General features: G+C 45.3%; 1 protein-coding gene across 7 annotated transcripts in view; it reads right to left on the bottom strand.

Moving 5' to 3' along the window:
• The window catches only part of Wasf3 (WASP family member 3), an 89,996-nt gene that overhangs the window by 27,673 nt on the left and 36,806 nt on the right, over positions 1-25,517 (bottom strand). For 3 of the 7 annotated variants that reach the window (XM_005079906.4, XM_013120489.3, XM_040751369.1), the window contains exons 2-3: positions 17,618-17,705; positions 3,097-3,239 (exon numbers count right to left, since the gene is read on the bottom strand). In XM_005079906.4, the coding sequence (XP_005079963.1) occupies positions 3,097-3,229 (133 nt within the window). In that variant the 5' untranslated portion in view covers positions 3,230-3,239; positions 17,618-17,705. Of the gene's footprint in view, positions 1-3,096; positions 3,240-8,816; positions 9,024-17,554; positions 17,578-17,617; positions 17,706-23,399; positions 23,747-25,517 lie in introns of those variants that run through there. The other 4 variants (XM_040751370.1, XM_013120487.3, XM_013120485.3 and 1 more) reach the window with 4 other exon arrangements.

The raw sequence follows: 25,517 nt of genomic DNA, 5'->3' as shown, positions 1-25,517 counted from the left end.
GAACAATCCAAGGAGCCAAGAAGGTTTTTTAAAGATTCTGCTTTGACTTTATCATAGAGAATGGGATATTTATCAAAAGACTTTCTAAAATGACAAATTCATGCATTCCCAGAACTCTGTTGTAAATGCTGAGAAATGGGTGCAGCTTGGTTGGTTACTTGAGCAGACTCATGCTCTAGAGTGCACAAGAACCTGGGCCAGAGCCCTAACACTGAGAAAAACAACACCTTAGGATGATAATGAATTAGAAAAGAAAAGACCACGAAAAACAGGGTCTCATGGAGTCAGGCTGGAACTCTCTGTGTATTCAAGGATGACTCTGAACCCCCGATCCTCCTGCCTCCACTTGCCATGCTGAGGTTACAATCCTGTGCCACTTTGTCTGCCTGGTGATGGTACAATGGGGGTGGAGCCCATGTGACGAAGGCAGTACTGATCCAAATTACACTGTAAATTCTGATCCGGGTGCTATCTAGTCCACTTTCTCATGGTGGGCCACTCCTTGGGTAGAAAGATAGAAGGCCAGTGCAGACTGCAGAGATGGGGGCAATGAGGCTGAGATTGGTCATAAATACCGAGGGGGAAAAACCCAAGGGGGAGCCATCTCAGCCATTGCCTAAGCAACCAAAATCAGGCTGCTTGGTTCTACTTGGCACACAATCTTGCCCACCCTCATAGTCAGAAAGTTGCTGATGAGAACCTGAGGTTAGCAGCCTGCTCATACACATACTTGGAACTCAGTCACCAATAAATCCCAGCAAGGAAAGACTCCCCAAAGACTGAAGCACAGTAGGGGGCACATCCAATGCAACCAAACAGAATAAATTGCAGAGGATAAGATGGAGAACAAGGTTGAAACTTACTATGAGTGTGCTGGTTTGAAGAAGGAATGTTCCCCACTTGCTCACTTGGTCCCCTGTTGGTGGTGCAGTTTGGGGAGTTATGGACCTATCAAGAGACACTGACTGCATCTTTCTTCTCATATCTGCCTCCTCTACAACTTGGGTTTCCCTGGTGGTCATCGTGGCTCCTTATTGTTGGATGATATTTTAACAGCAGGTCCCATAAGTCATTGCATTTCTTAATTGGAACTTCCGAAAATGAATTGATTACCCTAGATTTTGTTTTAAATGCAAACACACAGGTCTGCAGTTGGTGGCTGGCATCTCTGCTCCATATTCCAATCAACACCTATGGGATGCTTCCTGGAATCTTGTGTCCTTGAGAGGCAGGTACCCATTGCTGGTCCAGTCACGAGGCCATGGATGATCAGTGGTGTACAGCAATGTCAAGTCTGTGTGTGATCATGTGCAATACAACAAAATCCAAAGCAGTGTAACAAATGTGTTTCTATTGTGGGTGTAGTATTCACAATGAACTACACTCATTATCCTCTACCTACAGGACTGACATCTAGAATGGACTTGGTCTGCACTATAATAAAGTCAAGATATTAGCAAATCTATATTCTTTTGGAAGCCTCAGGAGAACTATTCCCCTGTTTTAGCTTTTAAGGACTGCCTGTCCTTCACCTCCAAAGGTAGCAGTCGTTCTGATAGGAAACACTCCAATAGCAGTTTTTCTACTGTCTCCCTCCCCATTTAAAGGAATCCCACAATCCGTGATTTCCTGGGCCCAGGAAATACCCTAAGGTCACCTGCTTTCTGTATGTTCCCCTGTGTGTAACTAACACATCTACAGGTTTCAAACACAGGGATATGGCTACATCTGGAAGGGATTTGGTGAGTACATACCAAAAGGGCTGAAAGCCAGTTACATGGGACTACGTGAAAACAGGTAGAATAAACCTGATTAATATAACATCCTGCTGAACACCACAGTTCAAGAGGTAGCCTTGTTATTAAATTCTAAGTTTAAGTTAATTTCTGTAACTTCAACTTTACATCAGCAGACAGTCTAGCTACAAACAAGAAAGTGAACTTGCAAAAACATACAAAAGCAAAGAGAAATGTGTCTATCAATAAACTGCAAGGGATTTTTTTTCTGTAATTATACAAATGTATGTATTCTATGAATAACCACTACCTCAAAGTCAGTTGTAATTAGCTTAGATTCATGAGGAAATCCATTCCAAATTACACATTAATTAAATTCCAAGTTATGTTTTCCTTAATTCACAAAGCTCGTTAAAAACATCAGTACCAAATATAACTCTTACAAGGAAATAGTTACCTGTAGTCGTTCTTTTCCAAAGCAAATACATTAAAACACTTAAGTCTATAAGTGTATGTCTCTCTGTCTCTTTCTTTGTCTCCCCTACACACACACACACACACACACACACACACACACACACACACACACACACCTATCTTCTGTGCTTAAGGCTACCAGAATATAGAATTTCATGAAGATGTTCCAGCTATTACGAGTTCCTACAAATCTGCAGTGTGAAAATCTGTCACCACTAAAAAGGAATGGAGAGAAAGTGAGAAAAGAAGGTCAGGACGGAAAAGTCAAGTGGGAAAAGATAGCACAATTTCATAAAGCTTTGAAGAAAAAGGCTTTCTGCGCATATCTGAGTCCCCAAAAGATATCCCTTGGGTATTTAATATTAATCTTCACTGACAGAATAAGGACTCTTTCCTTCCTTAAGGTGTATCCACTATCAATCAACTACACATGTGTCTAACATATGTAATATGTATGCAATAATCAGCCTACCTGTTTATTTTCTATTTGGAATTGGGAAGACATCTGTTGAACACCAACAGCACACTGTTGCACTGTGATGCTAAACAGGTTTTTAAAAACCTAGGTCATGTCAAATTTAGTAAGACAGTTCATTAAAGAAAAAAATTTAATCCACAATCAAATTGGTCTTAGAAGGTATTTAAAATTAACACGATGTGAAGTCTACACATTTGGTTCTCTTTAACGACGAGCAAGCTCATATTTTCATCATGACAACTTTAAATGTAGGGCCAGGCTTCAGGAGCTCAGGGCAGACACAGACATTGTCATGGAAAACGGAGGATTCCTTTCCTTACAGCTGTCACTCTTGAGTCAAAGCCCACGGGATAGTGTGAAGTCCATAAAACACGCCAATCACCAGGGGAGAAAGCAGGGACTTACTCAGACTGCTCAGCTGGCGGATGATTGCTGCGAGGGTGCTATTGGTTACGCATTCAAGCTCACTGGTGATTCCTTCTGGCAGAGCACCGCGGCACAGGTGCCGGGGTTCGATGTTCCTTTTCACTAAAGGCATGGCTGACAATCTAAAAATCAAAAAGATACATATATTCTTTAAAAAACAGTCATGGTCTCATTTAAGTAAATCTGGAGCTTTAATATTTTTTAGGAAAGGATCCTTGGCCAGGAATTTTAATTAGCTTTTCATTCCTATGTGAAATAATTAGCTAGGTGATGCATGTTTAGTTACCTTAGAATTACAAAGATATGTAAAATTCTCCTTTAGTAGAAGAATATCCTTGAGTTCCAGGTACATGTAAGTGCCTGAGATCATGAATCATTCCCTCACTCCCTCTCCACTGAAATGACAGCAGAAAGAAAAGGAAAAGGGCAAGAAAAAAATAAATTACAACCGGGCATGGTGGCACACGCTTTTAATCCAAGCACTCAGAAGGCAGAAGCAGGTGGGTATCTGTGAATCTGAGGCCAACCTGGTCTACAAATCAAGTTCCAGGATAGCCAGAGCTATACAGTGAGAGCTTGTCTCAAAAACAAACAAAAACAAAAACAAGCAAAACACATTAGTATTAGTTAAAGCAAAATATACACAAAATGCATTCTACATCTCTCACAATGTTAGAAGACACTTTGGCATGCCTGTGTAATTATCACTGGGTGGAGAAGCAGGGATTGCTGGCATCCAGGAATGTCTCTGAATGTCCCTTCCTGGTCACAGCTCCTTTCTCCCTCCTCAAGACCCTGAGCATCGGGCAGGTGTCCCTAGCCCTTTCTGAACCACCTATGCAGGAAGCTTCTCATTGTACGGTTTAGTTTTTAACTGAGTTTGATATAACTGGAGTCATACCAAGTCTTGAGATTTTTCTTTCAGTATAATGTTTGTAATATTTACCAGAATTGGTGTGTTTCGTTTTCTTGCTTTATATCAACAGGAGAAAACTAGCCAGCTTCCAGGGGATAGTGAAGTCCTGGACCTTAGAAAAGAATCCACAACTGCCACTGCTACAACAGCGTGATCCCTTACTACATTCTAAATTTCATCTTTACATCACAGGTAAGTGTAACTACCATAGCTCATCAAAGATGCACCTCTCTCTACAGCGATTGGAGACCCTCACAGAAAACCACAACTGGATATAGTGCAGAGATAACAGATTGTGGGGACTTCAACTCAATGGATGCCACTCCTGAATCTATGGCTCATGAGACATCCAGGAAGAAGGGGCAGAAAGATTGTAAGAGCCAGCACACGAGGAAGTCTGCTATGAACCAGTCTCCTCTAGAAACAGCTGCATAATCAAGGCTAGAACGATGGGAATATTAATGGACATGTCTGATGGGGGAAGTCCTACTGTATATATGTTTCTCTTATTGGTTGGTGAATAAAACACTGTGTGGCTAGTGGCCAGGCAGGAAGGATAAGCATGACTACCAGAGGAGGAAAATTCTGGGAAGTGTAGGCAGACTGGAGTCGTCATGTAGAGCCCAGGAAGAGAGGACGTGCAAGGCATTCTCCGCTAAGCCAAGACCATGTGGAAATACATAGATTAATACAAATGGGTTAATAATTACGACAGAGCTAACCAATAAGAAGTCCAAGGTCTTTGTGTGTTTATCTGGGGGCTCAAGGGCTGTGGGACCAGCTGGGACAAAGAACCTCTTGTTACACATGTCAACACTGGAAGGGGGACATTTTGCAGGGTCCTACTCAAGACAACAAACTACAGGCAACCCATGACTTCTGGGTGAATGAGAATTAGCCTATCCTAAGGATGAGCCCCTTATTGGTTGCCCCACTATTGCCTCCACAGCACGTTACCTCAGCAAAGCCCAATGCAACAGGCTGACTGATGGATGTTATTCTGTGTATGTTTCTCTTACTGGTTAATGAATAAAGCACTGTGTGGCCAGTGGACAGGCAGGAAGGATAGTTGCTGGCAGGTCACCAATGGTTCTACCCAGCTGTGGACTCGACCCATTACAATAACAACCCGCGAGATAACACTTGCTGACGCCAATAGTAGCATGCCTTTTATGGGAGTGATAAACTTTCTCTCTATTGGGATGTGAGACTCATGCCTTGTATTGTAAACCTAGTCAAGAGTCTGTGGCTGGTGACATCATAGGCCCTAGGGGAAAACCCACTAGCTGTTTTGTAAATGGACATGACCTTCCTTCTAAATATTTGTGCTTATATCCAGACTGGCTCTGCTCTTAGTCTTTGTCAGAGGAGCATTTTCACAACAAATGGTGGTGAATGCAGGAACACACAACTCATCAAAGTGCTGAGAGTGAGTGACTGTGGTGTGCTCGGTCCTACACAAGCTCCGCTCCCTCACCCAAGGCTCAGGAACATCATGGAAGGAGGGGCAATAAGAATCTAAGCATTGGAGGTCGAGAAGGAGAGCTGTAAAACAGTGTTCCAGTCATGGCATTGCCACTGCACTGATGAACTCACCATAGCTGTGTTTACCTGCATAAAACCTGCATTGGACTGGGCTGGTCACCAACTTATTATGCATGAGCAAGGAACCAATGAGGCCCATCCCTCACAGAGGGACTATGGGCAGTTAATGGGTGCTGGGGTGAAATAATGACATTGATTGTAATGGTGTAGCTGCTAAGTTGCCCATGCTTCTGTGAATAACCCCCCATGGATACTCATGCAAGCAATCTTAATTAACCTCAGTGGGACACACATATGTACACACACACACACACACACACACACACACACACACACACACACACATCCCAAAGTCCCAATGGCTATGTTGAGAAGGAAGATCTCAGCAGGAGAGGGCTGTGGGTGAGAGACAGAGTGAAAACGGCCAAAATTCAGCATATGCATGTATGAAACTGTCAAATAATTTTAAAAAAGGTCACAGAGAAATAGAGCAATAAAGGCAGAAGGGATGGCCAGGGCTTCTGAAGAGAAAGCCGGGGAGACAACGGAAGCAGATGCCAGACAGGACCTGCATCGCAGCTCCCAATGCCAGCTTGTGAGACTGCCTAAGCACTCACTGCCTTCTAAGTACTTTATGCCCCACAAAGTGTGACATGAGTTGGACATAATACTCGCTTCTACATCTGTTCAGAATTCAATGCCAAACTTTTAACCTTAGACCTGCCTAGAAACATGGTTGGTATAGAAACCTTCAGGACAGAAAGTCATCACCCATATTTGGACCTACAATTGTTCAAATACACTGAACCCTAATCACACACCTATCTCTGGTGCCTCACTTTCAAGTCTACAAATTATCTGAAATGAGAGATCTGGATTCCATTTTCTCCAGAGCTGTTCGACATCTCCCAGGTTGAGGGTTAAATGCACATGTCTATCCTTTTGGCCAATCAGGCAGCTGGCTTGGGCTGACTCACACACACACACACACACACACACACACACACAATGTCTCGCACATACACCTACACAGGTATGTGTCCTGTGCCTCCCCATTCCACCCTGCCAAAGGGTAAAACAACATCTTCCTGTATCCTAGGGGGTTGCTGGATAAGTGATGTGTAGCAAGGGGAGGCTCATGGCATCCTTGGGAAACAGCTGTAAAGGCTAACCTGAGACTAATAAGATGTTTTTAGGGCACAAATGAGAAAAGCTTTGCACCTCACAGTCCTACTGGAATGCAGGCTTTTTCCAGATGTTTCAGCCTGCCCCTGAGAGAGTTACCAATCTTTAGAAACACTGTGCTCTTAAGGGTAGCTCTCCCAATCCAGAACCTCACACCCACTGCCTGCTTTGCTAGGTCCACTGTCCACCTCCCCTAATCCATTCTGGGAAACCTGTCAAGACAGCTACAGACAGCCCCATACCCCGAAGGCCACGAAATTATTCAAACTAGCAAATTCTCAGTCTTCCCTACCTCAGAGAGTCTTTCCCACAGAAACTATGGTGAAGGTCTTGTTCAAGGTCCCTTCACCCTCACCTTCTAATGGATCAGGTGCTTTCCATTCGGCATGGCCAACCCAATCCTATTGGGAGCTGTAATTGTAGTGATAATTGTCTCAATGGCTGGTGTCCCTGCATCTCAAGTCTTCACTCACCACACTATACTCTACTGTTACAAAGAGGTCTGAGGATGGAGAAGACACAGCAACTTGACACCTCCTCTTCTTAAATTCCCCCCTTAAAATTCATTCCTGCAACCTGCAAGAATGTCTGAGGCTATCACAGGGAGGCCGGTGGCTGCCTTTTCTCCAAGGTGAGTCAACTCTATGGATTCTGCTCACTCCAATGCCACAAATGGACCTCAGTGCAACCTGATTCTGGAAAAATGAATCTGTTGCTTATCCAGCCACATACATACGTATCATCGTTTGCCTCCTCTGCTGCTACTGTTCTAGAATTTCAGCCTTGACTACTTTCTCACCCCTGTGCCTCTCTCTGAAGCTCCCACACACATATAAACACCAACAACACATACAGGGATAGCCTCCTTGCCTGCACTTTTAGCAAACAACTTTCCAATCCACTGTAAGCAACACTTTCTGGGCCAGTGTGAAGTCCTTGCATGCTTTTCCCAGGATGCCTTTATTTTATCTGACACTAATTCAGTCTAGAATTAACTGAAGCACCAGAAAGCAAAAGGGAAATGATCACAGAGTTGTTCATTACTTCTGAGAATGCTTTGCAATGACAAAGACAAACATAGTTGATTAATCTGACTGTCATCCACAGAAGAGTCAGCATGAGTTTTTCTTTTTTGGAAGAACCAGGATATATCAAGCCATGCTTTCAAGTCTGTCTGTCTGTCTGTCTGTCTGTCTGCTAAGTGTGAAGCAAAGGTTGCCATTGACATTTTTATGGGTTGTCAGGGGCTTTGTAAGGAATCTTGTTAGAGGTATGGTTGGTTTTTCCCACTTTTCTGGGAAATGGTCTCTCCTGAGAAAGAGACAATCTAGATCGCAGAACCGCAAACTACATCTCAGATCCCTAGGAATCTGGAAGTGGGACCACGGTGCCCAGCTTGGAGTGACTGCACTGTTTAGTGGAGGAGACAGACAGATCTCACTGCATGAGACAGATGGACAAATTCTGCAGACAGAAACTGGAATGCAACATCGAGCAACCAGCAAAGGCAGAGAAAAGTCACGGCCCCTCGACCTCTGCTGTGCCACACTGCCAGGAGGATGCTCTGTCCCCACAGGGCTGGCTTGTGCTGTCCTGGCTTCCTTGGTGCCCTACCCCAGCTCTTTTCACAGAGGGGACTTCCTTAATCATATCTGGGCCTCCATTTCTCAGGCAAAAGCTAACACAAGTGACCCCAAGAGTGGGAGCATGTGGGGACTTAGGACTTGTCTGAACACCACTCTGCAGGTGAGGGTGAGGGAACGATGCCCAAGCTGATAGGTAACATGCAGTCCTTGTCATGTGGCATGGCTCGGTTAGGAAAATGCCCTGGTGGAGGGATGTGGCACGGCAGGGGCAGCAGTACAGACATCTGGAAGATTCAGAGGTGACACCAGCCACAAAACAGCAGCACAGCCAGTGACAGATGAGCTGTACTCATGTCCTGTGAAAAGCCAATGAGAGAAGGAGAGCTATACATGAGCAGATCATGGCCAAGGATTTTGACTGTAAGACATTGCTGGTGGGCACAAAGCGGTCCTCTGGGAACCTGTACCTGAAGCGTGGACACAATGGAGACTGCGGGCTGAAGTTCCACCTGTGGAGTTAGAGTTGGGAAAGTCTGCCAGCCAAGACAGGAGCAGCATCTGGGCCCAGTGGAGAAAACTGGCATCCTGAAGTCTCAGAGGGGACATGTAGGTGGATGCATGCGATGCTGTTGAAGCCAAACACCTCCAGCGGTGCTGTAGCATATATTCATTCTCTGTAACAAGCGGGTGACGAGGGACAGACAATGGCATAACCCAGCCTAAGAAGGGCTGAGCCCAATAAGAAAGAAACAGATTACTGGGCATCCCACTGATCAGACAGAAAGACTGCATAGCAGCTGATATGCTGGAGGCCTATGTCTTTAAAGTGTGACAGATAAGTTCTACAGAAAACCTCAGAATACTGGCGCTGGAAGAGATGCAGTAGTCAAGGTTGTGCTGGGATAGCTCCTCTGTGGTGGTTTGAAAGAAAATGCCCCCCAAAGGTGTGGCACTATTAGAAGGTGTGGCCTTATTGGAGTAGGTGTTGTCTTGTTGGAGAAAGTGTGTCACTTTGGGAGTGGGCTTTGAAGTCTCACATATGCTCAAGCCACACCCAGTAAGACAGACCACTTCCTGTTGCCTGCAAGTCGAGATGCTCCATCTCCAGCACCTGGCCTGCATGCCACCATGTTTCCCACCATGATGGTAATGGACTGGACCTCTGAAACTGTAAGCCAGTCCCAAGTAAATGTTTTCCTTTATAAGAGTTGCTGTGGTTATGGTGTCTCTTCACAGCAATAGAAACCCCAAGACACCCTCCCAGATAAAAGGAAAACTGTTGTATTTTTAATGCCCCAACACAAGGAGGGACAGTTTGTCAATACCTGTTAGGTTGGGCTTGGGGAACAACAGACCTGGCCCTCACACTGGGTTGAAATTGCAGCTCCCTGGTTTGGGCGGGCTGTGGCATAGGTAGCCCATCTGCTTAGTCTACATTACCCAACAGACTCCAGATGACATAGAAGTGTCAATGATAGGAAGGTAAGGCTTACGTTGAATGCCAGCAGAGCCAAATGCATGCCCAGGGACTCTGCCATCACTTCAGAGTAGACCCTTGTTACAAAGCTTTTGGTTTGTCACCAGGTCTTGGTAGGGACCACACAACACCAAGGGATTCTCAGAAATTGTGGAGTTTGTCAGCCAAGTTAGCAATTTGATCCAGTGCATGAGATAGGAACACTCAAGTCAGAGCAAAACCAGAGAGAAAAAAGGAAGCCTGTGAGTATCGAGGCCAAACATTCCAGTCACTACTGGAGCTGCAGAGTCACATGGCCAGCTGAAGGAGGGGAAGCCCCAGCCTCGTGCTCACAGTGGTTACCTCAGCACATGGATGCTGCTTAGAAACTGATCGCAGCTGCAATTGGAATGGTGAAGAGAGACAAGACAGGAAAACCCAAAGGAGCTGCACAGTAACCACCAGCGTGTCCACTTTCTAGGCAGAGAGAGGTAGTCTGAGTTTGAAGGTCACAAGCCGAGCCAAGCCTGGATTTCTTAAGGATGTCATGATAAAGGCACAAAAATTCTGTCCTGCAAATTAACCCCCCCCACACAGGACAATGTCCCACAATGCAAGAGAAATTGAGTAAGAAGTAAAAAAAAAAGTGCCTGTCTGAGGCAGCAGTCCCCACGAAGTGGCCCAATGGACCCCTGCACAATGTCTCCGGATGTGTGAGACTTTAAATCTGATGACTAAAAATTCTGAATTAGTTACAAGAGTCTTTCCAGAAGGATAAAATCAGACGATTTCATCAATTGGGGGCAGCGAATCCCATTAAAGCCTCCGGGCTGCCTACAAGAAAAGGGTTCCACCCTGGTAGTTCCAGTCTACTCCTATAATATAAAACCTCACGGGACAAACTTTTAGCTTGTTGTTTCAAACATGGATCAGCTTCATCCTAGAACACATCCACACGGACTCCAAGTACTAGATAACACTCATGTTCAACTGCATTAGAAATGCAGTAACCAAGGCTAAACATTTTAATTAGATTTTTTTAAAGTTGCTCATAATATTTAGTATTTTTAGTCTATTCCTAGATGGTAAAGCAATACTAACCTGGCAGTACTAAACTGTTAATAACGTTATCTTTTCTGGAAATCAGAGCAGGATCTTGCACATGGTTGTAGCTGTAGGATCAAGCTGACCAAAAGACCAACTAAAATTAAAAGGCAATAGGTGTTTTCAATACCCCAACAATAAAACAAGTTCATAGGCTACAAGTAACTGTCAGTACAGGAGGAAACTGGCAACCAATCAAATAGCTGCACAATTGTAAATTTCTGTTGTTTAAATTATCTGTTTCCCAAATTTACTTTGTTAGCCCTCCAGTGTTCTTGATTATTTTAATTTTAGATTACTCCTGGGACCTGTTACATGTCACGACAAATACAGACCAAAAAATCAAATCTGATGACATTGGCTAGTAAATTTTGATATGATCCAATAATTACAGTTTTTTCCTAACGACTTTACCAACCTGAAAACTGTTGTTCTGCCTAGCACCCGGCCTCATCTACATCAGTTCCTAGGAATGAAACTTTCCTAGTGACAGGCGACATTAATAATATTTAATAAATTATATGCAGTCCGCACATGCACAAGGTGTGATGTATGACTGATGGGGGACTGCGAGTTGAAGTCCCTGAAGAGAAGCACATTGGCACTGACGCTTCTGCAAAGCTGACTGGCCAATCAGAACCTCACTGCCTGTAGATAGGTTGGAAAATCACAGGCAGCTCCTCCCTACAGTTTATCTCATATATACAATATACCTTCAGCTTGCTAAATAACCATCCCTTGCCCACTTCTGTGTCTGGTCTACCATTCTGTGACTAACAGACAAAGCCTCTTGGGATATATTAACTCAACAAAACCCTAGTTTCATCACATAAAGTCTAAAATGACACCAGACAGCACCTGAAGTCACAGCTGAAACATCCGAGCCTTGCTGTAACCAGTGCCCTAACATTTCTCATGGTTTATTTGAGAATGCCTTGATTCATGACTCTCTTTGTTCTGTTACCATAAAAACATCAGCAAACTATTATTTATTTAAGACAACCCAAATCTGTGTTCCCGCGCAATTGGTCACTCATATTTCACTCTAGAATGAACTGCCCCTTAACCCTTGTGAGATCAGAGTTGTGTTTTTGTACTGAGAGTTCCTTCTTGATAAAAACCCCAAATGAAGAATAGAGGGATTGTAACCCAACAAAACAAAGGCACACATGAAAACCTTGGTCAGCACTGTAGCAAATGAGAAAACACCGAAACCTCTCCACTAAGATCAGGGGAGGATGGCGCGTCCACAATTTCTCCACTCATTCAACCCAGTGCTTAATGCCTTCGCTATAGCAGTCAAACAAGAGAGAGAAATAAAAGGGTTAAAAACAGGCAAGGCAGGAGGTAAGGTGTCCCTATCTTTATACAAGAGACCTAAGACTCCATTCGCTTGGAAGGTCTGACAGGGCTAACGATCCTGTCTTTTCTATTCCTGAAGGGCTGGTGACCTTTAGTCTGATTGCTGCGTGCCAGGCAATTCAGAGCGCGGTGTGTGGCAGAGCTAAATTGGGTGGTGCAGGCTACATTTTCACACTGAACTAAGTCTGCACATGCTGCAGACGCTGGCTTTCTAATTACATGAGCTGGTAATTCACCTTGGAAGACAAGCGATCCCCGCGGCATCCTTGTGGCCACACGCAGAGAGTGACATGATGCTGACCAGAGTCCACAATGTCTTTTCACCTAAGGGCGCCCTTTTTATTTCCAAGCCAGGACTCAATCTAGACTATTTGCTTCAGTGTTACAGTACCCTGGGTGGAGTCAAGGGCCTCCTCATATCTCCTGGGAAGCAGTCATCACTAGCTAAACCTTCCCACAGTCAAAGCAAGGGCTTGGCTTTCTGAGGTCCCATTAGTCATGTGATCCTCTGCAGTCATGCTGCCTGAACATATCCTCTCTGTTACACTTCAAAAATGCGATCTGAGGGGACAGAGGGACAGCAAAGATCACACTAACCTAAGGACTTGCCCTGTGCTAAGTGGTCACCTCTGCTGTCTGCAGTGTGGTCTGTCAGTTTGAGAACTGGAGATGACCTTGACTTCCAATGCGGTGTCTCCACTTTTCTCTCCTTCCCTCTCCTCGGAAGTTCCTCTCAGCTTAACTCTCATTGTCCTGAATGGTCAACTCCAGCATATAAAAGAGATAAACTGGTTTACCTTTCTGCTGTTCCATTTATAGCACAGATTTTATCTCCCTAACCGACTACCTGTCTGGATCCTCCCCTCCCCACACTGCCTTGCGGCTGATGGTATGCACGAATTGAGATTCCTGTGTTATTCCTTTCTGCACTCCTTTACACACACACACACACACACACACACACACACACACACACACACACACACCTAAGCTCGCTCAGGCCAAGGGAATAGTCCCGGGTCTCTGTGGACCACGATCCAGTATGGCTCCTTGTAACACACATTCTATTTGGTGTCTGTGAAGAAACTGAGCATGTAAGACTAGAATGCAGAGTTGCTAAGGAGACTGGGTGAAATGCTGTGGCCATGCCAAGGAAAAGCCCAATTTACCACAGGAGGAAGAAGGCCTTCTGGCTCTCCTCCAGTGCTTCCTGTAGTCTAGTCTCCTTTCAGCACATGCCAAATGCATATATTTCTCTACTAAAATGAGAGATTATTTCTAGGTGTGTATGAAAACAGGTATGTTTTGAAAAATGACAATAATTTATAGGAATTATTTCAAAAGTGTTATAATCAATAAAAAAGGACATTCCTGCCGTGGCGCACGCCTTTAATCCCAGCACTCGGGAGGCAGAGGCAGGTGGACCTCTGTGAGTTCCAGGCAGGGCTCGACCGACAGCCTCCAAAACGATACAGAGAAACCCTGTCTCATAAAACCAAAAAAAAAAAGGACATTCCTGTGTCCTGGAGTCCTTCAGGCTCCAACTCATAGAAATAAAGACCCATGTTTCAAATATGTGAACAACTCTGCTGAGCTACAGATGACAAACAACCTGTAGCAGTTAAATAGCAATGAAAAAAGCACAAGCGAAAACCGTGCTGAAGGCTGTGCTGGTCTGCAGGCTAAAGAGACATAACAGAAGGGGAGGGAAGTCCCACCCAGGAAACACAAATGGCAGCCACACAAGACATTAATCAAATATGATCTTTCCCTTACAAGGCCAGCAAACTGACAGTCAAGCCTGCATCTCCCGGAGCCCTAAATGATGGGCTCCTTGGTACAGCTGCTACCACCATCCTAAAGGGATCCGGGATGGTCCACAGCAGCACAAATCAGCCGAGATCAGGCATGGCTGCTGGGAGCCCTGGCTCTGAATTCTGGGCTTCTGCATCTTGGCTGCCACAACATCTGCCCCAGCTTCCAATGGGAGCGGGGCTTCCAGTGAGTGTGTGAGTATGGCTGCCTTGAGGATTGAGCGCGCTATCTTTCTGACAGCAGAGCAGGCCGCTTCCAGGCACCATCACTTCTGAAGTTGTTATAGCAACCACCAGGGTGGTTGCTGTAATAAACACCACACCCCAGAGCACCTTGGGGAGGAAAGGGTTTATGTGGCTTATACTTCCACATCACAGCCCATCACTGAAGGAAGGCAGGCAGTAAGTCAAACAGGGCAGGAACCTGGAGGCAGAAATTGAACAGAGGCCATGGAAGGTGCTGCTTACTGGTTTGCTCCGGCTGCCTTCTCGTACAACACAGGACCACCTGAGTAGCACCAGCACTGTCCACAGTGAGCCGGGTCCTTCCACATTAAATGCCCCATGGGCTCTCCACAGGCCAGTCTGATAGGGGCGTTTTCTCAGCTGAGTTACATCAGGTTGACATAAAACTAGCCAGCACCATTCCTGGTACATTTCCTTCAGCCCTTCGTGCAGCGGTCCCTCTGCAAGTGTCCCTGGACACATAGCCTCAGCACTTCAGGTATCTCTGCCCACACTACAGTTATTTCTGGTTTCCTAACTCTGGTCTGTGACCAGCATCCCCCTATCTATGACAGGCAGGGTAGGTAAGTCCTATATTCTTGTACAGGCCGGCATGGCAACACAGGAAGTCCATAGTTAGTGAGCAGCAGATGGTGCATGAGCTCTCTCACGTCTACATAAGCAGTGTTCATCTTGTCCTCACTGGGCCAGGGTCAAGTCTCTGTTGCAAGCACAGCAGCTTATGGAAACCCTGGTAGAACCATGTTCTGATGCTTTTATCATCTGCTCATGTCTGCATCAGGGATTGAGTGGGCTGAGTTCTTTTCACTGAAAGCTGGCTTTGAAAATGCCAAGCGGGCAGAGTTGTGGAGCGAGCTGCCAGGAGCTACTGGCTCTGCTTGGGGACAGCGACAGAGAGCTGCTAAGAGGGCTGCCAAGAGCAGCCGTCAACACCAGCTGCTGACAGCTGCTGGGAATGGGAGCTCAGAGCTGCTAAGTAAGGCTGAGAGCTGAGAGCCACTGCCTCATAAAGCTCAAGGCTGGAACACTTCAGAAGATGGACTTGGCACTTAGCGTTTTCATGACTTCGACTCGATTCAGAAGATGGACTTGGCACTTAGCGTTTTCATGACTTCGACTCGATTCAGAAGATGGACTTGGCACTTAGCGTTTTCATGACTTCGACTCGATTCAGAAGATGGACTTGGCACTTAGCGTTTTCATGACTTCGACTCGATTCAGAAGATGGACTTGGCACTTAGCGTTTTCATGACTTCGACTCGATTCAGAAGATGGACTTGGCACTTAGCGTTTTCATGACTTCGACTCGATTCAGAAGATGGACTTGGCACTTAGCGTTTTCATGACTTCGACTCGATTCAGAAGATGGACTTGGCACTTAGCGTTTTCATGACTTCGACTCAATTCAAGCAAAAGAACGGCCGCTGACGGATAGCACTTAAATCTGTCTCCTCTGCTTTCGGGATTAATGTATGAACTACTGTACTATTCCACCCCACCCCACAGAGCATGCGATTGGAAAGGCACACAGCCATAGGTTTAATAAAATGTCTAGACATCCTACCCAGGCTAGAGTAATTGATTTATTTCAAATTGTCTTATTTCTAGAAAATCATCCAAAGCCACTAGACAGGTCACACAACTATTCCAAGCAGTCAGGACCAGAATTCAAATTTCCCCAACTCCATACTGTGAAACTTCATAAAAAGGAGTAAAGGTTGGGGAGCACTAAGTAATCAATAGCCATAACATGTGACTTGTAGTGATATACAATGGGATCCAAATGATAAACACCATACAAGTATACACACATGCACACACACACACGGGGATACACACACACACATGAGTGCATACACACAAACACACGCACATACAGGCATGCGTGCACACATGCCCCACCACAAGCACACGCACACACATGCAGGTATACATACATGCACATGTGCTCACATATGCATGCATGCGCACATACATCTAGTAGACATCTACTGGCTGTCAGCATCCACTCCTATCCCCAGTCCTCTTGTTAGAAATATTTGCCATGGTCCATCTTCAGTACGAGGTGCATTCACAACTCATCAGGGTTACAGATGTTGAGGTGCAGCCCCTCCCCCTAGCTGTTGGCCCCTGCTTGTTTCAGAACTCTTGAGAGCTGCAGAGTCACAGAAATGGGGGCAGCCTCAAGCCCCAAAGTATTCTCTAGCTAAGTCTCTGTGGCCTAAATCAATAGGATGGGGAACTTTAGAAGTCTCAGCCCATGGAGAAAGGACAGAAATTTCCAGGGACTTTAAAAACCACTATCCTATGTTAGCATGCCAGCTGTTTTGCCTTTTTTTTTCTGTTCATCTCTTTCTGTAGAGGTATGTAAACAAACAACAACAACAAAACCTGCACCGCCTCCACTAGCATCTAGACTTCACTATCTTGCTTCTCATCCTTTCTCTCCTGCAGAGCCTAGAAGGCTAATTTGATTTCTGTTTCTTCCTTTCCTGGGTCTTCTAATTTCCGTTCCTGCTTCCCTGTGCTCACGGATCTCTAGGCCACCCTTGCCTTGTTCCTAGCCTCAGGTGAAAGCATTTCCTCTGTTACTAATGATTCCAGTATTAGCTACAGGGTTTCTGCAGATACCTTTCTCGAGTGCTGGAAGGACTTTTGTATTCCTATCTTTGAAAATGTTTCTCACATGGCTGTTTTTCTGGGACCTTATCAATTATGGGTTCTATCATTACACCATTTGACACTGTGACACAACACTCATATGCAAAGGTCACTCTTGAGAACTGTACAGTTCAGTTAATAAGGGGAGGCAGTGCTAAGAGATGGCTCAGCAGGTAACTAAGGGCACTAGCTGCTCTTGCAGAGGATCTGAGTTCAATTCCCAGCACCCACGTGGACCCTCACAATCATTTGCCAGAGGATCTGTCAACCTCTTTTGATCTCTGTAGGCATAGCATGCACACAATACAGGCAGATACATATATGCAGGAAAACACTTATCATACACATAAAATAAAACCTCATTTAAACAATCTCATAGGGGGAAATAAGAATAGAACTGTTGGGTAAGACATAAACCAGATAGTCATATTACTACTATACCCAGTCATAGTTTTTCTCTTTTACCATCCCCAAATACTAGTTATTATCAATATATCAGATTATATTGTTAGTAAACATTCAAAGCCATCAATATCTTTTATGCTATTCTATTTTCAATTACATTTCCAGATTGTGCTGGTGCTGCACTTGAGTGGCCTTGAGGCTAAAAGGCTGGCACTCCTACCATGTAGGTTGACTTGTGGGCTGCAGAGGTCTTGGCAGCATCACCGCCTCGGCTCAGGTGTCAGCAGGGACAGCGAGCGGGATCAAAACTAAATGGGAAAATAAAGGAGATAATTAATAACAGTAACTGAAATGTTCAAGTCTTCACCAATTTGAATTTTACAACTGAATAATTTCACCAAGGGACCCCTAAACCCAGAACGGCTAATTTTTTAAAAATTAGTTTAAGCAAAGATCTACTATAGTACATAAACCTTTATTTAGCCCAGCTCTCTATTCTGGGAGAAATTCTAGAAGTAACTTCAAGGATTTTGTCAAATGTATCCTAAGCACCTTCTACTAAGTGATTTGAGTTGTTCATTCAACAGTAAGAATTTTTTAGGCTTTGTTACTGCCTCTACAGAATTAGCCAAATAATACTGATTCGTCTTGTATGGATGGTTCATTTTTCCCAACAATATTTATATTTAATTAGAATCCTGATAATTGTGTTATAAACATTTTGATGGTGAAAAAAATGGAGATAAACACTAAAAAAGACCAGTCAGCCCCTTTTAGATACCAAACACATAAAACCATCTAGAAATGACTGTTCGAGAAAGAATCCGAATGAGAAACGCATGGGCCGGGGGTTGCTGCAAAATCAGTTTGTGCAAGACACTGAGAACAACGCAGCCTAGAAATAGGATGTATCTTGCCAAACCGCCTCTTAGCGGTCACCAGTGGCCTCTTAGTGATCACCAGTGGCCACTTAGTGGTCTCCAGTGGCCACTTAGTGGTCTCCAGTGGCAGACATCAAACCTGGAAGGCAGGCCAGGCACAAGGGGATAGGAGAAACAGTACAGATTCTGAAACAGAGAAAGCAACTTCAAGTCTTCCAAAAGAATTATTTGTACATGCCTCAGTTATACCAGTTTAAAAGCAACAAAGTGAAGCCAGCCACCACCCTTTTGAGAACACTTTTAAAAGTCAGCTATGTAGCTTGAAGAGTAAAAGAGAAAATTGGGCACTGGGGAGATGGCTGGGCTGCTAGACATGCCTGCCTACTGCTCCTGCAGAGTGCCTGAGTTCAGTTCCCACCAGCCACAACAGAGAGCTCACAATGACTGTAACTCTAGCCCCAGGCTCTGACACCCTTTTCTGCCCTCCACAGGCATCAGCACTCATGGGAACATACCCATGACGCACATGTATACATAAAATAAATTAAAAAGAAAATAAACCCCTAGAAAATGTTTTTCCCTAAGTAATTTGTGTATGTTATCAATTTACCTATAAACACAAGTAACCAATCGCCATGGTCTGAACCAGAAATGCCACTGCCCTCACCTGACTCGTGTTTGAACAGTTAGTCCCCAGTAGGCGGCGCTGTTTGGGAAGGTTATGGTACCTTGCCATAGGAAGCACATCGTTGGGGTGGCTTTGAGGGTCCTGACCTCTCCCCCACTTCCTGTTTTCTCTCCTTGCTTCCCATGTATGGTCGAGATATGATCTCTCAGCTTCCTGCCCCTGCACTATGCCATGCCTTCTCCACCATGGACTCCATGCCTCGGAATGGTAAGCCAAAATAAACTCCTTCTTCTACCAGTTGTTCTAGCCATGGCATTTGATCAGTGACAGAAAAGTAGCTAATCTAGAGAAGGGACACCTAACAGACTGCACCTCGGGGAAGGAAAGTGGCCAGTGTCGTGGTTTCTGACAGCTATACCCAGGAACTCTCTGATCTGTGGGAAAGTCTACCGAATCACCACTTCTACTACTAGCTAACATTTGGTACATGCTGGGGTCAGGAACATTTCTAAAACCAACATCACATGGGTCCAACTTAGTCTTGGAAGCAGGTAGAACCTCCACTGCAGTGAAGAAGGGGAACATCAGAAGGTGACCTGTCCAGGGTCACACAGGACAAGCAAGGGCCCAGATGAGTTACTACCGAGACCACGTGGTTTCTATTCACAGAAAAACACATGCAGTTTTCTTCCTCGCACAGATGCTAACATCTCTAGTACAGGTCAGGAACTAAAAAGTCTTTGAGAATTAACTAGAGAGTGTTCGTGGTCAACACTATTATATGCGAAATACAGACAGCTACCAAGAGGTGAAATGCTGGTGTTGGAGAGATGGCTCAGAGGTTAAGAACACCGGCTGCTCTTCTAGAGGACCTGGTTTGAGAACCAGCACCCACATGGCAGCTCACAACCACCTGTAACTCCAGCTCCAGAGAATCTGATGCTCTCTTCTGACTTCATGGGAACTAGGCATGTACGTGATACACATACATACATGCAGGCAAAATAGTCATACACATAAAATAAAATAAGTAAATTTAAAAACAATTTCTTTTTTGTTTGTTTTTTGAGACACAGGGTTTCTCTGTATAATAGCTCTAGTTGTCCTGGAACTCGGTCTGTAGACCAGGCTGGCCTTGGACTCACAGAGATCCTCCTGTCTCTGCATACCTGCTGAGATTAAAGGTGTGTACCACCACTGCCTGGCTAAAGAGGAAATTTTAAAGAGCTGAAATCTTACCAGCTTGGGGGCACAAGTTTACAGAGAGCAGCATGGCTCCAGCTCTTCCCGTGCCTAAGGTTAAACCCAGCAGCCTGGTGCGGCTACCATCCAGGAGCGGACAAAAGCTCCCCACCAGTTCCTGCCCTTCACGTTCCTCTGTCTGGAGCAATCATCTCAGCTGTGGCTTCCAGGTACCCAAAGCGTCCCTGCCCTTCAGAATGAAACCTACCCCTGGCTCTGCCATTCACTTTCATCTATCCTTCTCATCTTCTCAGTCAACACATTTGTAGTTACATGTCAAACAGCATGTAAGTCCCCACTTTGCAAAGACCAAAGCCCCATCCTGCACTCCAAAGTATCTCTCAGTAAACCAAAAGAAGCAAGTGACGTTTCAGGTAACCAGTATTTTACAGAGGTTACAATGGTGCAAACCAGCACAGGGCAGGGTCTGCCATCTGCAGAGAGGTTGTGGAAGGGCTATAGATTTAGAGACTGACTTTGAGCTGTAATTCAGATGGCTGGAGATACAGCCTTATACTAAGACGAGGGAGAGGTTTACAGGGAATGAAGTGAGAGGTGTAGGCCATGGTCAGAAGTGGAAGGGAAAGCTGAGCTATCTCCCAGATAGGGGAGTCGAGGAATACCCTCGGGGAGCCTGTCCACCTAAGCTCCGTGGTGTGAGGGAACAATGTTCAATGGGACAGCCTCCAGCTACCTGCAACACTGGCCTGGGTGCTAGTGTGAAGGAAAGACGGAATGTTTTATTTAATTTTAATTAATGTTAACATAAGCAGCGAAATGAAGCAAGTGGCCACTCTGTCAAACAGCGCCACCCCAGGGGTTCTGGCTCAGACAGTTGGATAGAAGCTCCTATTACAGTATCTAAGAAAGATATACTGTGAAGAATAGCATTCATACACTCAAAACTATTCACTGACTCCAAGAACAAACAAATCAAGAATGAAGGGTTGTCTTTGGGGAGCCACTTCCCCTTCCAAAATTCCATCAAAGATGCATCTACCCTCGGCCATTTGGGTTCTGATTAATGGCCTCAACATGACAGCATCAAAATGCATTCCTGTTGTCTCCAGGTAATTGTAAGAATGTTGATACCAAATAAAAATCACTTAGAGTGAAGCCACAGTGAGTCACAGCTTCGAATAAATAACCACCCAGTTTTGTTGTTGTTAATGCTTCTGAGTCTTTTCCTAAAAGCAAGGGAGGAGAGAGGGGCGAGGACCAGACATCTTCTATGATAATGAACATGAGTCCAGGTGACTTCAAATGCATTTCAGACCATTTGAGTCAACAGCAGTACAATTCCCTTCAGTTCACATTTCTCAGCCCCCAGCACGAAAGACGACTGGACTGAGCTCAGGAGGTCTTTTCTAAGGGCATCATTCAAAGCCAGCGACAGTCAAGTGTTCCCTGAAATCAGCTGCTGATCTCACTTGCATTTAAAGTCAATATAAAATAAGGAATGCTGTGATATGAAAATGCTTCCTGTCAAAACAGATTGTATCTAAACTGCTCACTGTTAATCTGCCCAGATCCCCCTAATCTGATCGCATAAAGCCTGTTGACTATTTTGGTCCATGCCATGGCTCTTAAGCCTCCCAATCCTAGTTTCACAGAAGTCAGAAGCTGACATAACACACAGCTCACTCGCATGTGGTCCCTCCTGGTGCAGCTGTTTACTCGCTGCAGCCCCTCCCTTGTTCCACTCCCTTAACTAGGCCCCATTTCCGTTTAGATCAGGCCAGCAGCATTCTCAAGCATTCACAAACGAAGTTCTGTCTGCAACACCCTGCTCAAGCCTATAAAACATGTGGCCACTACTAGTGTCAGAAATGCACACTTCATAAAACGTGAAACATGACATTTCAGTGGAATGAGGAGATAGTTCAGCACAGGAAAGAGAAAGGAAGGACAGAAGGAGAGAAAGAGGGGGAATGGAAGGAGGGGGAAGGGAGGGAGAGAGAGTGGGGTCATGGAGCGTACGTCTGGCACCAGCAGCAGTTTTGGTGTTTTCTCTGGTCTCTGGAGTTTAGTTTTCATTGCATTACACACCTACACCTTCTACAGAAGAACCAGTGGGACCATGTTTATCTGGCCCCATGTCTCAATACCTCACCCCAGCCCCTGGCATCCACATACCCAAAGAGTCTGGGATGTTATGGTGGAAGTTCCACCCAAGGCCCCCTCCCCTCCCTCCCTCCAAACCCTGCTGCATGATGACCTCTCTCCCAGAGATGTTCAAGACCACTCCCACAGATTATTTAAACTATCCCCCAGAAAATAGACATGTGGCTTTCAAGTCTCTCTCTTGTCTCCTCTCTGGGGGTTGGAAGACCATCAAGGAGTGTTATATCCATCAAATGAAGACTTTTTCTAATTCGGTTCGATTTGGTCTGATCTGGATTGCTGCAATGGCAGAGAGGCTTACCGGGATGTAGAAACTTTTCAAATACAAATACAACATATAACTGAACTGTTAAGAAACAATGGTGGCGCCACTATTGAGTAAAAAGAGACGGCCCTTGCCCTTACAAGTCTTTACTGAACTGGCAGGAACACAGGATAAACATAAAGCAGGTAATGGAAGAGATAGTGGAGTAAGTTAAAATAAAAAGACCAGGTGGCATTTATTAAATGTAGCGCAAATCACACTGTCAGCTAGTATTTTTGCTTCTGAAAATTCTTTGTAGATTTGTTCATTTTACTTTATGTGCATAAGTGTTTTGCCTGCACGTATGTATGCACACCACAACTGTGCATGGTGCCCTTGGAGGTTAACGGAGGATATAGAATCCTGTGGGAACTGGAAGTGAAGATGGCTGTGAGCCTGATATGATATGATGGAAGGAAAATCAATTCCTGCCATGACTTCACAGGAACTCAGGACTAGAACATGGGTTTGACCAGCTAACAGTGCCTGGTCGAAAATATGAAAGGAAGACCACAGTAGGCTGTTGTTCTGGACTGAACTGCAGTAGGGCTCTGTGGGTCGGACCTAACAAGAATGTTGACATTCCTGTGAGGCACCACACCATCAAACTGAACCTGAAATAAACCGACTTTCAAAAGGGGAAAAAAACAAATAAAAACAACAACAACAACAAAAGGCAAATCAGAAGAAAGAAACACTAAGCAGCCAATCAGAAGAGGTCTTGTTACCTGGGCTGGCATGTAAGAACAACAACAACAACAACAACAAAAAGCAAATCAGAAGAAAGAAACACTAAGCAGCCAATCAGAAGAGGTCCGGTTACCTGGGCTGGCGTGTAAAATCCCTCTGTTCTGACCGTAGATGCACAGTGACTCTAGAGTAACCAATCCATTCTTCATTCCTCCTTTCTGCCAGTGAATCCACGCCCCTCTTCTCAGCACTGCGAACACTTACTGTCTTTATACAAGTAGTTGTCTGATTACAGAATCACCAATAAAAGCCATCTTGAAACTACACGTCATTGAATTCTGCCCCTTGGCTCTAGCCTCCCACTACATGCTAGAAAGACACTGCAGCCCAGGCTGGAAGGGTGTTGGAGGATGTGTACAGAGTGCTGAGAGAAAACCGGCTCCAGCTGCATCAAGCCAGAAGCTCTCAAATCTGCCGGTAGAACAGTGACATTGAGGATCCGTCCTTCGGATGCGGAGGATATCAGGCGAATGTAAAGATAGAAGGTTGGCATCATCTGAACACCATGCCGATAGGCTGCCTGCTCCTGACACATTGCACACAGTGCACACGTGTCTCCAGGGAGACAGGGCCTCTCACACTTGACTTGAGCAGTGTCAGGTGTTAAGGAGCCTGAGAGACACACCTCCTACTTAGCGAGGACTCCCCCCTCTAACTCCTGTCCACTTCCACTTGAACACTGCCGAGGCCCAGAGGGAGTTAATGATTTGTAATCCCAGACACTAAGCACCACAGTGTGAAATAAGGCTTTCTTGGTATTTAGGGGAAGCCTGCATCCTTGAAACATCAAATCAGTACTTCCTGTTCTAACTCAACACCAGTGTCTGGAATCTACAACTCCACCACCTTCCTGAGTCGAACTCAGGCCACAGAAGAGATGCCTGCCCTAAGGCCGTGCCCACCACACAAGGTAGGGAAGGCACACACCTTTCTGGGCTGCAACACCCTCAGAAAATATCTACTTCCTTGACGCTGTCAGCACAAAAAGGGTCCCTGTCCCTTGACCCTGCAGCACTCCAAACAGTGGTGCCCAGTTCTTGAGCATAGCATCCGAGGCCATGCAGGATGCCAATTGCTTTTCCAAGATGGCCTTCAGGTACTTCTCAGCAGCACACATCTCCCCAGCCCTAGCAGGCCGGCATTGGCATTTCCCATCCCTTTCTCACCAGTGAGCAACCAGCAGTGACACTGTTGAAGAGTACTTACTGATCAGACACCCTGGGGATTTCCATCACCCTTCTCTGTGCCCTCTGCACAGGATGCCACTCTACAGTGGGCGCTTGAGCCAGCCTGAATCTCACATGGGCCTCCCTCCACTCACTCACGGTGAGACTCAGGGCAATTCCTTCAAACCTGCTTCCCAAGCTACAAAGAAGACACTGGGAGACTCATTAAGTGACTTAATGATAAGAAGAGCCGGGCTCGGCACACGACAGCACTGCCACAGCCTGTCCTGCAACCATCCCACCAGACTGAAGACTCCCGGACTGGGTCACAACACCTGGATCCTAACCCCTGGTGTCATCCAGAAAGGACTTCACAGCAACTTCCAATCAATGTTAGCCTGAACAAAACCAACACACACAAACTAAAGCTTGTAACATTCTTCTGGAAAGGTTCAGCTTAGTTCTGGTTTTAAATCTGTTGAGTTCTTCATTAACGTATCAAAATAACCCAATCACTGCCAAGAAAAGGTGAAGATGGTCAGATACTCATAGTAAATACATTTGGTTTTCGAAGGAAAATAGATCATCCAGTTGTACGATGCTTCAGTCTACACAGGCCAGGGTAGTGTTTCTTTGTATGTTAATCTCCCTTGGTGGGCAGACATGACCCCAAAAGTTCTCAGACTTTGCATCCTAACTGCACTCTTTGTCTCCCCTGCCTCCTGTCCTCCCTCAGCACACACACAATACCCATTCATTTGACAATCAAGTGAGTTTTCTCAAATGCCTAAGCTTAGAAAAAAATTCCGACCTATTTGAGCAAGAGTAAGCTGGCTGTGCTTTGGGCTCAAGGACCGCAAACCAAATCTGTAGTCCCCACTTAGAGTCCCATGGGTTTGAGCATGAGAATGCATGCCAGGGCAGCAGCTGTTTCCAGGCCACCAAACAGTTAATGAGCCTCTCTGGAATGAGCATCGGAAGATAAAAATAAGAATAATTTGTTCACGATGAAGTAAGGCTTCCCA

The sequence above is a fragment of the Mesocricetus auratus genome, unplaced genomic scaffold (assembly GCF_017639785.1).
Source record: "Mesocricetus auratus isolate SY011 unplaced genomic scaffold, BCM_Maur_2.0 Super-Scaffold_100008, whole genome shotgun sequence".
Lineage (NCBI taxonomy): Eukaryota > Metazoa > Chordata > Mammalia > Rodentia > Cricetidae > Mesocricetus > Mesocricetus auratus.
This window is presented reverse-complemented; position numbering and strand designations above follow the sequence as displayed.